We start from the raw sequence: 15,992 nt of genomic DNA, 5'->3' as shown, positions 1-15,992 counted from the left end.
CCTAATTGAATCTCAATGCTCTTTTAATTCCAGCTGAGATATTAATTATAAGAATAGTTTTAGATAAAATAAGAAACATCCCCCCCCAATAATACGACAGATTAAAGAGCCTCCACAACAAGTGGTGAAATAAAATTACAGTTGCGATCTCTGTAATCTTTTCAGAGGCCCAATAACCACACATTTGTTTTTTTCACAGCTTTTGTCCCTACCTCATATTTTTCTTACTCTTAATTCTTTGTCCCAAAATATCAAAAAAGTTGTCTTACTATATGAACATTAATCTACTCCTGCCTGTGTGTTGATCTGCACAGAAGTCGAACAGGGTGAAACCTGGTTTAAATGATTGTGCAAATTTGAGCTTGAGGTCTTGTGTTGTTTTGACAGCAGCTCTGGATAAAGTTTTAACCAGCTTTTAAGAACTGAAAAATCCAGTTGATTTGAATATGTATTCTAAAATATATTTATGCATAAATTTGTTTTTATAGGTAATATTATTAGTTGTGCTGTCTCTATTTTATTAATTGGTTTGGTTTTCTTTAACTTTTAGGATCAGTAATCCACATTGGCTGAAATGTATGTATACATTTTTAACCCTTTTTCATTTTTGTACAAAATTTATATAAGTGTTTTTTGTTTTTCTTCCTGATTAGACCTCTGCTCAGGTTTAAGATGGGCGCACTCGCAAGACACAGAGACGTCAATCAAGCACAATCTGTACATGCCCACTTAGTAGTGACATGAAGTCTAATCAGGCATGAAAACACCTGCGTGGGTGGAGGTTGGAGGTGAAGGACCTTTAAACACATATTTACATATATTTATTCTGTAGATTTAAAAAAGGCTCACACTGTAATGTTTTTTTTTCCTTTGTAATAAAAGTGTCAAGTTACACTGATGGAATTTCAACTTCCAGCAGCATTTGCTAAGTTTACACACAAACCAAAGCTCAAAGTTAAAGCTGAAGAAAGGAGGCAAACTGTTGCTTTACAAGACAACAGACTCCAGAGTCTGTTTGGATCATTCATAAATATATGATGCACATAGAAAACACACAACCTCTCTACAGACTTTCACACTGACAAATACTAATACATTCAGGCTGGATATCCAGCTTGTACTGCCAGGTAGCAGCTGCTACATGGTCTGTCCACACTGTGCAGTAAAGCACTTCACAGTGCGTTCCTGCGGAACACAACATCACCGTTAGATGTGGTCACGGGTGCAACAGACAATTTCGGACCACATCCAACTGTGATGAGGGTTGTGGTCAATTAAAACAGTGGGATGACGGTGCAAAAGCAGAGTAAGATGGTGTAGCACCACCTTTATTTCAAGAAAGAATTTTTTTAAAAACAATCGTCTGATTGATGATTAAACACATTTCCTTAGGTAACATACGTATACGTTTTATATTTAGCTCCAAAGATTTTTTAAAGTTAATATGAATTAAGATTCATGATTAAATACATGCGCTTGGGTAACATATGTTTGATCTCAAGGATTTTTGATATCATATCACAGCAGGATTTTTCTAGGATGTTCCTCAAGTTCTTGTCTGTTTTAATGGGGTATTTGAGAGACTTTTATTTCACCATTTTTATTATTAATTCAATATTTATAATATTATAAATCATTATATTTTGAAGCCAGCATATAGTGCCTTGTATCAGGAAGATTGATGGAGGACTCTTTCCGTCAAGATTGACTTTACAGTGTTGTTTTGTGCTGGACAACAAACATGCTCAGTTAGCCTCATTAAGTGTTTCATGTCTGCTGGCTCCGCATTAAAATGTACAGTCCATCCATTGTACAGTACCCATTATCAAACTACTGCAGAGACTAAAATCATTCTTAATGTTACATTATATGAGACACATATGCCCATGTCTAACTTTTGTTGTAAATGTTTCTTGATTTCATCCACAATAATTTAACTAAGATGTCAAGAAAGATTTAGAACAAAAGAAGAAATCTAAACTTCTTATATGTTTTTATATGAGGGTTTAAGGGATTATTGTAATTGTTATTATTTAAAAGTATCTGGATATTAGAAGCTGTCAGCAATCAAACTTCACAGGGTTCAAAGTCAATCACAATGAAAGGGAGCGTTGGGTGATGACATGCACGTGTAGAACTGCAGGTCTTAACAGGCTGATAGTAACAATGATCAAAGCAGCTTTACATTTTTATTCATGGGCCCCTGAAACAGCATATTTTTTCCATACAATATTCTTTTCATTCTATTCTATATTCATTGTCGTATTTTCTGTTGTGATTGGTGATATTCAAACTGGTCATTGAAATTCTGCATTTTAATTTGACATTTCTTAATTATATTAGTTCTTGAACACATTTTGATATAAAAAATAAGTTGCTGTTTTACCAAAATAAATGCAGAAAATAATAATTTTGATCTAACCATGTGGCATTAGCACTGCCTCAACTACCCAATTGATGGCGCGCTGAGGCCCACCAATGGGCCGTTGCCCAGCATTTGAGAATGGCTTTGTTTGGTAACACTGAGTTCACATTCAGTCACTATTTTGAATTAGTTAAAAAACTATTTGATTTTCATCCTTTAATCAGTTGAATGAAGGATCCTCAAAGAGGTGTTTCTCTTATGAATCAATGACTTAATGTTCATGGTGTAGCAACTGCAGTATCAAATATTTCAACAAATAACACAACAAACTATGTTTCACTGCCTATTCCGCTAATAAATCAGAAATATTACATTTTCTAAAGTGAGTGTTCATTGAGCTCTTAGTTCAACCTATAGGGTAACATACATTTAAAAATATTATATCTAAAAATCACAGTTGATTTTGTTTGTTGTTTACACACACTACAGTCATGTCAAAATGTTGTCACGTTTAAAGAAAGTTGTCATTGTAAATAATACAGGGAATAATAAACAATGCAGACATTAAATTGTCTGATTTTAAATTGTATGAAGAACTACAAGCTGCGCAAAATTGTAATTTTCTACTGTAGTTACAGGTTGTGGAAACCTTTTCGGCTCCAAATGTTTAACAATTTTTTTTCTATCAGTTAATAAGAGTGGGAGATTATCTAATGTTTGTATTATACTAAAGTTAAAACAAACAAACACACACGTACTGTATATGTGATAATATAATACTGCCAACAATTTTCATATATGAAGCTTTTTTTTAGGAGAAGCTAAAAAACATCAGTCAATTACTATGAAACAATTACCAAACAGTAATAAAGTGTATTTAAAAAACAACAGAATTGTATGAATAATATTTAATATATTTGGTTGTTCATTCTGAACCACACATTAATAACCTTTACAGAAAAGGTTTAAGGTTTTATGAACTTTTTAGTTGAGACAAACTACTTCTTTATCTGTCCAGAGACAGAATAAATGCAGTTTTGCTTTTTTATAAATGCATGCAGACCTTCAAGTTTGACTGTTTTTAGATGAGTCACTGTGCATTGTAAAATATTTTATAATGTCAACTGGAGACCAATCCTGCTATTTATGCATTTCATTTGCACTTACACTTTCGAGCCATTTATACCAATGACGCCTACAGTTTAATTAATAAGACTGGTTCAATAATCTCTTTGCCCTCTGCATGGAAAAGAAAAAATAAATTGTAAAATGTAAGGAGGTTTATATTTGACACACAAAAAACAAAAATTACATTATTAAACCAAGTGAACCAAAACAGTTGTGGGACAGACAGCTAAAGAATGAGCTGAAACTCACTAGAAAGCTTCTTAAAGTTGAGTGGAGCTGCAGATTCAGGTGAGAGTTCATCACTACGAGCTACCTTTCTCACACTGTCGTCACATTGTCATCTGATACATTATTATAAAAAATACTAATTATAGCTGCTTAAAGGTGAAGCGATTGTGTTGTTAGGTGTTTCATTATTAGACAATTGTGCATTTCTGCTGGGTTTTTTCTTCCTTCTTCCTTCCTTCTAATGAAAAGGACACATGGAGGAAGTCCCCCTGAAGGTCGTACTATAGGAAACATTTACGTTTTGAAACTTTCAAAATCTTACTAGTGCTACAGTTTCAAAAGGTTTCATTTAAATGTCGGTACAACTGAGGAGAATCTTTCACTGCAACCTAAATGATATTAGGAAGTCTGTGACAAAATTTTACATTTTAACTTTTCTATAATTTGTTCAAATTTCACCAGAATAGTTGTTCAACATAAGAAAAGTTATTATCTGACTTGAAAATGTATCAAAATCGGAGCCAAGACAACACTGAAGTGTGTGAATATAAATGTTTCTGTACGTTTTCATTGATATCAAAAGCAATGTTCACGTCATCTTTGTAAAATTTATTTGGCAGAAAAATAAATGTCATTCATGTTTATATTTTGAAATGTCAGAACTTAATTGTAATTTCATAATAAAAAATTATTGAGCAAGAACAAGAAATTTAAAAAACAGATTAAGCAGCCATGTTTTCAATGCTGCCGTGTTCAATTATGATTTTTTTTTAATTTTAAATTAAAAAGCTTATTTTGTTAAATTCAGTCTTTAGATGAAAATGTGCCTTATTGTGAAAGGAAATGTGAACATTCACAATGGTAAACACTTTTCCTGATGGTGGTACTTTAAGCAACCATATGAATTTTAAAACTTGATGTTAAGATGAAAATTATTTCAAATTCAAGTATTGAACAATAAGATGAATGAAATATCTAAACAGAAACCCTTGCAGCTTGCTTGTTTAGTTAACAGACTTAATTTTAAGATTGACAGGATTTTGACTGTCATATTTCCTCTATTCAGACATGGTCTTCCTTGTAAATCTGATAATTATCACATAAACATTCAACTACACAAAATATGTTAGAATAAATTAAGCTAAGATTTCCTTTGAATTTAAACCATTTTGTAAATTGTATCTGTTTAAAACTCACCTGTTCAATAAACAAAACAATATGATTAAAAGACTAATGGCTGATATTAACTTACTGGAAAAACCTTATGTGGTAGATGGAAATATAAATAAGTGGAAATGATTCTAAAAACTACGTATGTGACTATAAATTTAAGCTTTCTTTGTCCTACCAGATCACCCTCTTCTTCCTCCTCTCTCTTGGGTTCCTTGGGCTCGTCATCAGGATTGAAGTCTTCCATTTCAACCTAATAACAGACGCATATGTTAGTTTGGCTCAGTTACTAGTCAGGCCTGCCTACTTTTTCAGTAGCAATCCTGCTCTCCCTCGACTTTCTTCCAACACTATTTTAAAAGAACTGCAGCTGCATCCTGGGCTAAGCATGCGAAGATGATTGTAATTAGTTTAAAGAACTACAAATGAGTCCACGCCCCCCCCAACACACACACAAGAATGATAATTGGTTCAGCCAGAACCACAGCACTAAACCAAAGTGTGTAGATATGAAAGACTACTCGGTTACTGATAAAGGTAACTATGATATTATGAGAACAGTCATGGGCTAAAGACCACACCTCCTCTATAGCAGCATCCTGAAGCAGGGACCGGACATCCAAGCGCACCATATGACGTGGCGAAGGCTCCCAGTTGTTGGACATCTGTGTGCAAAATGTTCCATTAGAATGTGTATGTTTTATGTATGAGCTTTATTTGACTACACTCTTGTTATAAATGTATCTGAAAGGGCTAACAGGGTTTACAGACCTTCATTATATCCTTAAGCGTGCGCCCATGGACGTTTCTCTTTGTACAAGTCTGAGTGTCTGCGGTGATTTCAGCCACGTACACCTTGAAATAAGAAAAACAAAAACCTCTTTAGCACAGGGCTGATTGGAGAAACATTGTTTTGACTCATTCATGAACACAACTCACCTCAAAGCCTTTCGTTTTGGCTGCACTCCAGAACTGATCGAAATGTTTAACCCTGTCATTAATAGTGTCTAAAATGATGAAGGGGAAAAAGCCATCATCCAGAGTTTTCTTAAATGTTTTAAGCATGCTGCTCCGGTAGGTATCCTCCATCTCGGGCTCATACTCGTACTCAAGAACCTGCAAGAATATATTTTTTTGTATTACATTGTTTCTAATGTTTACAATAATAGTTGATGCTGCTCACAGACTTCAATTTCCAATTGTGTACTTTGGCACCACTTTGTTATTGTTGCACGTCAGACTTACCTTGGTTTTGACCCTCCTCCCTGTATCCGGGTCCTTCTCAACTTTCTCAACCTCCGTCATGAAATAGTCGTCCAAAACAAGAACTCTTGGAGGTGCACCACCACAATCGACTTCCTTATCCTGAATAATGTCAACGAGATTTAAAAGCAAAGTTTTCATATTTCTATTTTGTTAGAAAAAGTTGTAACATTTATTGATGTCAAAACATATTTTGGGGAGGGTCTGAGTTGTTGTTGTTAGAGTTTAGTTACAGTAAATTATAAATAACATTACACTATGTTCCACTCACCCGTATGAGTTTTGCAACATGGCTTTTTCCGCTTCCTGGAAGCCCTCTCATTATGATGACAATCTGTTAAAATACATTACTTGAGTACTCAATATTATACATCTAACAATATGATATTGTTACATCATGAATCATTACAGCAGTAAGTAGTACCCTTTCAGGCCGCGATAATCTGCCAGGTGGTTTGAGGATGTCGTCGATATTTTTGATTTCTGGCTTCTTCTCGACTCGTGGGGGTGGCTGAGGTGGAGGTGGGAGGGGTGGTGCAGTGGCAGGCCCTCGGTCCTCTTGATAACTTCTTCTGTCCACTGTATGATATTAGTTGAAATTCAAGTATTTCTCTGAACTGGATTATTTTTTTTACCCGTTATAGATTTAGTTTTACTGGTTGCAGATTGTTCTTGACTACACCCTCTATCAAGCAACAAAGGTCATTTTAGTTAATTAGAAATTAATTTATGATTTAAGTCTGAAGAGTGAAATTCTATCAAACACAGGTGAAGTACGTGAACACACGTCTGTTAACAGATGTAGGGTTGAACATACCGTAAGGTGAGGAGCTATGGCCGTAACGTTCAGGCCCGCTGCGGTCAAGACCAGAGCGCTCGTACGGAGGTCTATCGTAGCCAGGCCTTCCATAATGTTCGTCTCGATCACGACTTCCACTTCGCTCCTTCTCTCGAAGCTCCCGCTCTCTCTCCCTGTATCCTGAGCGTAAAGGATGCGCCAGTGGAGATCTACACAGAGGAGGCGCATTATTACGTTTCATTTCGTCAAATAGAATTTCTTGTTTCAAACTGGCACACACTGATGACTAATCACAATGTATAACACAATGTGATAGTACCTTTCTTCAACCACGGACTGTGTGCTTGAATCAAAAATAAAACAAAACAAAGACAAATAGAAAAGAATATTACATATGGTTGGAAGCAGTGCACTTCCCCATAGTTCGGAAAAAAAGGATGTTAGAGCCATTGAGGAAACACGTTACCTGTCATCTCTTTCTCTTGGGGGATAGCGCTCCCTCTCATATCTTTCCCTTTCATATTCAGGAAGCTTCTCTCTGTATAATTCCCTCTCTCTACTGTACTCCCGGCGGTCCATGTAAGGGTCGGATCGTCTTTCATAATATGGGTCTCTGCCGTAAGGATCTCTGGGACCAAGAGGTTCTAGGAGAATGAAATAGTTCATCAATGAACAATGGTTAGAAAATTGCAAGAGCAAGCTCTGTTTAGGAGGAGAAAGATAAGAATTACAGACTGAAACTCACCTTTTTCATAGCCCCTGTCGGAGGGCAGTGGGTCAGGCCTCAACACAATTCTCTCACCATAAGAGATCCGCTCAACGGTGGCTCCAGGCTCTGAAACATTGAGCGTTAATGTCACCAACAAAGCCCTACAACTTGACCTGTTTCATCTGTTAAAATGTGTTGATCTTGGCTCATACCATGCCCATGCCCATAATCCACAGTCTTTGGCATAACTGTAGGTGTGGGTGCAGCAGAGAGAGATGACTGGTAATCTGTGGCAGAAGGCTTACTATCCCAAGACGCAGACTCTGTTACAGTTGTCTTTGCGGCTGCAGTCATGCCCTAAGGATGACAGATTTGTAAGGATACATATAACAGTTATATACAAAATTACAGTAAATGAGTAAATGATCGCCATTCTTACAGAAATGGACTCTTACTAATGGGGCTAAAATAACTAAGTATTACTAGATATAGATTACCTTAAGAACATTCCTGACTTCCGGTGGGATCTCCAAACCAAGAAGACCTGCAGGAAGCTCAGGCAGGATGTCAGCTGATGCAGCTTGAGGTTCAGTACCAGGTGTCTTCCCCTCCTGCAACTCCCTGTAGACATACAAAAATATAAGTTAAGTTCACCTAAAAGTTTTACAAAATCTATTTGACCATAAAGTAAAGTAAGTAAAATAAACTGACTCGTTTTGGCATTTTGCAAACACTTAAAACAAAGAGAGAGAGACCCTATCTGTGGGATGTTTTACATGCAAATTATTAACAGGCCTCCTCGTTAGCGCGTGGCTCACCGGCTGCTGTGAAATCATTCAAAACGTGAGTTGTGTTTCGCAGGTAACTTCATAAAACTTACTGCTTACCAACAAAGTAACGGAACAGACACATACAGCCTGTATATGGACAGAGGAGCAGAGAGAGACGGGGGTGTGGCAGCCGGTGTGTGAGACAGAGGTGTAGGTGTGTGTATACACTATAAACATAAGGCTTTAAATAGACCCAGTGATCGACCTTTAATAAAACAGCCATTCACTTTGATCACTGCAGTATGCAAAGGCATGTGGGCTGAACTTGTTGACATTTGTGGATTAGAACCATTAATATTCAATTCATCTCAACTGTTTCTGGGTGGCAGAGGTGAACATTTCAAAGCCTAGGCAAACAATAACACTGCAATCTGCATAGATTCCTCTAGATAAGTCAGAATTTAATTTGTGTGAACCTCGCATATAATGTATTAACCAATGATGAAAGCCTTGAAGTTACCTTATAAGTTTAAGCTCTTGAGCCGCTTTCAAGATGATCTCATGCTGACGCTGGGAGAGAGCAAGTACATTTGCTCCACTTGTTCCTTGTGGATCACCTGAACTCTCTGGCAAGTTAGTGACAGGTGCAGCAAGGGGTAAAGATGGAGGTTTATCCAAAATATTCTCTTCCCTGTGCTCTTCATAGCGACCTCTGCGATCTTCATAGTCAGCGGGATACCCTCTCTCTGGTGGTGGAGGAAGTCTTGAAGGCCTATCCCATTCTGAAGATGGTTGTGGTGGGTATGGTGACTCTTCCTGCCGGTATGGAGGCTCATCCCTGTATTCACGGATTCTAAGTTCACCTCTTCCCCTGTCATGCTCATCATATGGGTGCCCTCTATCTCTTTCCTCTAGCCAATGGCCATCTCTGTAAGGCTCTGGCTGTGGTATGCGAGGGGGAAAGTCCCTCTCAGGAGGAGCACGCTCTCTGTCCCATTCAGGCTCAAAGTACTTGGCCTCATGCCGATAGTCGTCAGGAGGATAGTCCTGTGGTGGCCGCCAGCGATACCCGTATTCCCCGTGACCATAATCCTCAACGTAACCCTCATTATATCCCTCCTCATATTCCTCATGTGTTGGAGCTGGCCGCCACATGCCTCTAGCCATTCCTCGACCCATAGGCCGCCTTCTTATTCCCCCCCTGTCTATTATCTCATGTGGAGGCAGCGGAGGGCCTCTACCATGTGGTGGCTGCCACTCCAAATCTCTCTCCATCCCTTCATCGTACAATGGCTCCTCCATAGGATCCATCATTTCATGAGGTGGCGGTGGCACGCGATGCCTGCCTCTTCCTGCGTCGGGATGCATAGGATGGCTATGAGGGTCATGTCCGTGGTACATGGGGTGCCTTGCTGGATCCATTTCGGTATCATCTGTGTCCATTCCACGACCTAATGGCTCATGATCCATTGGCCCATGTGGTGGGTGAGGGGGACGTCCTCGTCCTTGGTGCATGAAACCAGGATGGCCACGTGGGGGACGACCCCGGCCAGGTGGAAACGGGGGTCTCATGCCTCTCATTGGTGGTCTCCTTTCTCCCCAGTAAGGATTCCCTTCCTCGGAGTACTCTGCTGACTCAGGTTCTTCCCAGTGTCTGTCCATTGGCTCTCCTCTTCCCATAGGTGGTCCTCCTCTACCCATAGGTGGTCCTCCTCTTCCCATAGGTGGTCCTCCTCTTCCCATAGGGGGTGGTCCTCCTCTTCCCATTGGAGGTGGTCCTCCTCTTCCCATGGGCGGTGGTCCCCCTCTTCCCATTGGCGGTGGTCCTCCTCTACCCATAGGCGGCCCCCCTCGGCCCATAGGCGGTCCACCGCGGCCCATAGGCGGTCCACCGCGGCCCATAGGCGGTCCACCGCGGCCCATAGGCGGGCCTCCTCTCATCATTGGGGGGCCTCCTCTCATCATTGGGGGACCTCCTCTCCCCATAGGGGGTCCTCCCATCGACTCTTCATAATAGTCGTCGTCAGTTGGGAAGTGATGTTCCTCTGGCATCCACATTTCTTCAGGGGGCACCTGCGATTCCCCACCACCACACTCCTCATATGAAGGATCTTGCCAGTGATACTCTGCCTGCTCTTCTGGCATCCCCAAGTCCTCTTGAGGTGGCATGTAGTCATAAGACATTTCTCCCATCTTCTCCCCCATCGGTCCAGTGTTTGGTCCACTGAACTCCCCGCAGCCCTGGCCACGTCCTCGTCCATGCACTTGACCTGGGGGCTGGCCTCGTCCCCTACCAGGAGGAGGCCTTGGAGGATCTGGTCTTGACTGTATTGGTCCAGAAGCTTGTGGCTCCTGTTGGATTCCAGGGGGCTTCGGAGCCGGTGGGGGTTTGCTGTTTGTCGATGGTCCATCTGGTTTGAGGGGATTTTGTGCAGCAGTATTTTTAGGTGCTACAGTAGAAGGAGTAGTTATGGGCTTGCTGTTAACAGGCTTGGGCTTTTCACTGCTGTTAGGCGCTTTATTGCCATCAGGTTCAGCAGGCTCTGAGTTTATTTTTAATGTTTGAGGAATGGGGTCATCTTGGACAAAAAAGCCATCAGCTCCTAGTAAGTTATCATCTGTCAAGTCTTCAGGCTTCGTCTTCTTATCTGTTTCTGATTCACTTTTTTGTTTTTCAGATTGTGGCTGCCCAGCTGATTTTCCTGGAGTCTTAGAGTCAATACTGGCAGGTTGTTTAGTGGCTAGTTCTGTATTAGCTTGGGGACCTTGCTGTTGTATTGGTTGGAGGACAGGTGGCCGTTCAAAACGAGGAGGGGGACCAGGGTGCCTTGGGAGCTGTTCAAACCTAGACGGCTGCCCAAATCGAGGTTGGTCAAATCTTGGGGGACCATCAAAACGTTGGCGTGGTTGGTCAAATCTGGGGGGACCATCAAAGCGGTGCCTCGGTTGGTCAAATCGAGGGGGACCATCAAAGCGCTGCAGTGGCTGGTCGAATCTTGGGGGACCATCAAAGCGCTGTTGAGGCTGGTCGAACCTTGGGGGCCCATCAAAGCGCTGTTGTGGCTGGTCGAACCTTGGGGGCCCATCAAAGCGTTGCTGTGGCTGGTCGAACCTCGGGGGACCATCAAAGCGCTGCTGTGGCTGATCAAATCTAGGGTTGTTTCCACTGGAAACAGAAGGAACAAAAATGGTCAGAAAACATCATTATTAAAATAAGCTTTGATTTCAAGTGATTAATTACGTAATTAATTAGCTAATTAGCAATATAAAACATTACACATTGTAAAGATGAGGTACATCAACAACATTTTTTCTTTGGAAAATCAATTATCAACTGTCACAATTTTTTATATAAAATGCCAATCGCAGTAGTACGAAACAATGCCTACTGACCGTGGACCTCTTATGCTGTTGAAGTTTGGTGGTTGAACACTGGGAGGGCCTGGGGGTCTGACCAAGCTGGCAGGGCCCCCTCCTCTCACAGGGGGTCCAGCAGGCGATTCTGAATTCTGCCCAAAGCCAGCAGGCCGTGGACCTTCAGATCTGGGACCAGCAGCAACAGGGGAATGCTCCACACCCGGTTTTACTGACTGCTGCTGAATTTGTACATCTTGTCCAGGGAACTGGCCATATTGTCCGATCATTCCACTATTATACTGGCTTGACGCAAATGGCACCATAGCAGTGAGAGCAGCCACCCTTTCTTGAAGGTGGGCATTGGTGGCATTCATCTGCTCCTGCCACTGCTTCCATTGGTGCTCATAGTCCTGCAGTTGGTCTTTATGAGGATAGGTCTGAAACTGTTCATACCACAGAACGAAGGTGCGGTCCCAGTCTTGGAATAAAGCTGTAAACTGCTGATGTTGCATTTCATAGTGCCTCAGCTGCATCTCAGGAGACATTGACTGCAATAAAGGACAGTGAGAGAAATATGTTTTATTTTTGGTTCCGGTATTATCATATATGCACAGATATATATATATATATATATATATATATACTTTTACACTGCATGTAAAAATGAAAACGTATGGGTTTTCTAGACACTCTTATACCTACTTTTGGTTCCACTAAACATACATACGTTTTTTACCTTTCATTTTCATTTTCATCTTTAGACCAGGGAAAACAACCAGGAAGAGACTAGCTGTCAACGAAACTACCATTTACATACCTGTAGATTTGCAGGTTGCTGAATAAGCTGTTGGTATTTTTCCAGGATCTGCTGAAGCTTTTCGTGCTGTTGCATGAGAGCCTGGTACTGTAAACCTGCTCTCTGCTGCTGCACCTGTTGCCACTGCGCTGCTGCGGCCTGTAACTGCTGAAGGCGGGCGGCTTCTTCTGGGTCTTGTGGAACCTCGGGCTGTGAACATAAACGAGGCCAGATTAGAGCAAAGCATATTTTTGTAACTCAAACAGAAAATGTCTGACATAACTGAGGGTAGTTTGTGATGGAAAGGATGACAATTTCTTTAGATGGATGCAAGACACTACTATGAACGTATTTCACATTGGTCCAACAGGCCAGGGCATCAAAGCTCAATACTTATTTAGTACTGCTCACATTGTTTCCATAACACCAAACAAACGAACAAAGTTGTTAAACAGCTTTCTGTGGCTGTCACAAAATGATGGTATGCTCATTTATTGTTATTATACAATTTACTTTGCAAAAAACATTCTTGGTAAATATATTAACATCCGGAAAGCAAGGGTTTCCAAAACACATATTGGCACAGACACTTAAAAAATCATTCCCAGTCAGTTGTACAAACAAGAGGAGGGTAAAAATATATACAGAAGTGCATTAATTTCACTTCTGTAATTTACACTGGGGATCAGGGATTATTATCATAGTTTTATAGATTATTATCACCATCACAAGGGGAAAGATGAATACATTTCACACATCCATAACATGGCATCATAAGAACTGGGGTATCTATGGACATGATGGTGATGGAAGAGTGGATGGTGGAACTTACTGTGTCTGTAAATGTAGGTGATTTTCCTACATTTTCACTCTGTAAATTCATGCAAACAATATAAACAATGTTTAGATCCAGTAATAATCTAAGATCTCTTGTATACTCATCTTAAAACTGGTTTGTTCTTAGAGGCTGTTAAATACAGAACTAACAAAAAAAGCTATACATTGCAAAAAGCAATAAACAGTAATAAAATGATTAACATGGTGGTGTCATTTATTTCAGTACAGAAAAACTACTCACTACAGGAATCAATTCCCTGTCAAAACATAGGGCCTACATTACCCACAATGCAACTCAACCACCAACAGTTCAGTCGGAGATTTGGGTGTGTTATGCTAGCTGCAGCTCAGGCAGGGCTGAGCTGAGGAGTTGAATATAAACAACTGTGTAACATTTTAAGAATTCTTACCCTTATATCGTCTGGAAGAGGAGGTGGTGCTGGTGGCTCCTCTTTTGGAGGCGGTGGAGGAGGTATGCCTTTAGGTGGTTCTGATGGAGGGGGAGGAGGAACCATTTGGCCCGGGAGCGGTGGTGGTGGCGCGGGTCCATCACCTTCTTTCTGATTCTGTTTGGCTCTCTCTTGCTTTAACTTCTGTAGGTTTTGAAGATGTTGTTTGTACCAGAGTTGCTGTTGCTCCTAAGTGAAACATTTACAAGGACATGTGTCAGACAAAACACATAAGGAGCCCTTGTTCTTTGTTCATTTGTACACTTACTGTAGTCCAGTAACTTGCACACAAACATACTGACACGTCCTTTACAAGCCCTGACTGAACAATGTTAGTTGTACTAACAAATCTCTGTGTCTCTGTGTTTTAACAAGCAGATGCTACTAAGCCTCTGTGATTGGTATCGTTGTTGTATGGACTGGCTCAAGTTAAACCCTTTGTCAGAGTAGGGTGTGTCAAGACTTTGCTTTCCTAGGAAAAAAATAAAAATGAATTACATGGTATTGGATTGGTGCTCAGATGTGTACTCACCAATACCCCATACGGCATTTTTGGCCGTATTAGAGGAATTTCCAATGCTGATATGTGTATCGAAACAACTCCCTGACTAACTGCATTATCGAGGCGCAGCTCTCAAAATGTGTGTTGTGGAGGTGAAGAATATCCTCACTTTTTTCATCCATTAAAAGACAGCATTCAAGCACTTTCACTGATTATCTACTCTTTGATTTTGAAATTATCTGTTGATAGTCTTTGATCACAGGGAACAAAACTTCAGCATCAATTTACTGTAACAAAGTTCAGTCAGTATTTATATTTGATAAATATATACACATACATATATATGTATATTTATACACTAAAAAATAACTCTAGTTCTATATTAACTATAGTAATAGTTCTGATCCAGTTCATGCGGATACTTGAGACATTCCTAGTTCCCACTGCCAGTGATTATGTGTTTGAGACTCAGTGAATGAGTTATGGTAGTCTGGATTACAAAGTATTATCCTAGTTGCACTGGTTCAGCTTCAGCCATATTCGATTCATCACTTCTCTCCCACTGTATCATACTTGCACACAATATATTTAAGTATTAGTCTGCACAACAATGAAATATTTTGTCAGCAAACCAGGACAGAGACAATCATTAACCCATTTAATGGCTAATATACTAGATAAATGAAACTTAAATAACACACAGACAGCCTCCAAAGGTGGGTCATTTCTGGCTGGACATTACCTGCAAAGGTAATGATTTGTCGTCTTCTGTCGTGGCTGGAGGTTTCTTGTTGGCCTCTTTGAGAGCACTGTTCTCCGGTGGCTTTGTTGACGGGGGCTTTGTTGACGGGGGCTCTGGAGGAGGAGGAACCGGCTGGGGATCGTTGGGCTGCGGTTGCGGTGGAGGAGGCGGCTGTGGGTGACCCTGCTGAGGAGCAGCGGGGGCTCTCGTCGGCTGAGCAGCAGTCTCGTCTTGTTTATAAAACGACGGAGCCCCAACACCACTTTCTGAATGTCCTGGTCCTTCTGGGTGCCACTGTGTCCCTGAAATCCCACCAGAGTGTATACCGCCGTAAGCATTAGCGTTGCTGCCGTGATGTAACACAGACTGGAGCTGTTTCTGGTGCAGCATCTGCAGCTGCTGCATCTGCTGGAGGTGTTGCTCCTGCAGGCTGGAGAACAGCGAGCCGCTGGATGGGGCCTCGAAGCCGCCGAACCCCGCTGCCGGGCCGGCGTGCCCTCCAACACCCGGCTTACGGGGCCCAGGCGGGGCTCCATAGTTTTGCGATGGGGGGCCACCAAAATTTCCCCAGGAGGGGTACATTATCAGGAGGCGAGGATGTGTACACGGCCTTTGTGCTCACATACAGCCCGAGTGGCTAAGCTAACAGCTAAAGCTGACCGATAGCTAATGTTACACAGCCATTTCCTGACCGGGCCAGGCCGCATTAAACACAGATTATAAAGCTCACACCTGTAGTGAGAAACAGCTCTCCGTTAGCGAAACAAATGTGCAAGTTCAGCCTTGTGAAAGCATGTTACAAAAACGTTTAGAAACAGTGATATCGTTGAGCGGCTTCTGCCTCACGTCAAGGCACGCTCCGATAGCGGAAATACGT

The 15,992-nt window shown here is 41.1% G+C and overlaps 1 protein-coding gene across 3 annotated transcripts in view; it reads right to left on the bottom strand.

The window, feature by feature from the left end:
* Positions 1–15,992, bottom strand: part of ylpm1 (YLP motif containing 1) — a 26,934-nt gene extending 10,942 nt beyond the window's left edge. Inside the window, exons 1-18 of one of the 3 annotated variants that reach the window (XM_051410013.1) lie at positions 15,116–15,992; positions 13,833–14,060; positions 13,418–13,456; positions 12,607–12,795; positions 11,826–12,337; positions 8,953–11,598; positions 8,160–8,283; positions 7,875–8,019; positions 7,699–7,788; positions 7,420–7,597; positions 6,972–7,162; positions 6,579–6,733; positions 6,426–6,488; positions 6,137–6,256; positions 5,831–6,007; positions 5,663–5,746; positions 5,473–5,556; positions 5,070–5,144 (exon numbers count right to left, since the gene is read on the bottom strand). In XM_051410013.1, the coding sequence (XP_051265973.1) occupies positions 5,070–5,144; positions 5,473–5,556; positions 5,663–5,746; positions 5,831–6,007; positions 6,137–6,256; positions 6,426–6,488; positions 6,579–6,733; positions 6,972–7,162; positions 7,420–7,597; positions 7,699–7,788; positions 7,875–8,019; positions 8,160–8,283; positions 8,953–11,598; positions 11,826–12,337; positions 12,607–12,795; positions 13,418–13,456; positions 13,833–14,060; positions 15,116–15,697 (5,682 nt within the window). In that variant the 5' untranslated portion in view covers positions 15,698–15,992. The remainder of the gene's footprint in view (positions 1–5,069; positions 5,145–5,472; positions 5,557–5,662; positions 5,747–5,830; positions 6,008–6,136; positions 6,257–6,425; positions 6,489–6,578; positions 6,734–6,971; positions 7,163–7,419; positions 7,598–7,698; positions 7,789–7,874; positions 8,020–8,159; positions 8,284–8,952; positions 11,599–11,825; positions 12,338–12,606; positions 12,796–13,417; positions 13,457–13,832; positions 14,061–15,115) is intronic. The other 2 variants (XM_051410010.1, XM_051410012.1) reach the window with 2 other exon arrangements.

This window comes from Dicentrarchus labrax, unplaced genomic scaffold (genome assembly GCF_905237075.1).
Source record: "Dicentrarchus labrax unplaced genomic scaffold, dlabrax2021, whole genome shotgun sequence".
In the NCBI taxonomy this organism is placed as follows: Eukaryota; Metazoa; Chordata; class Actinopteri; family Moronidae; genus Dicentrarchus; species Dicentrarchus labrax.
Note: the sequence above shows the minus strand (reverse complement) of the source record. Positions and strands in the feature narration are given on the sequence as shown.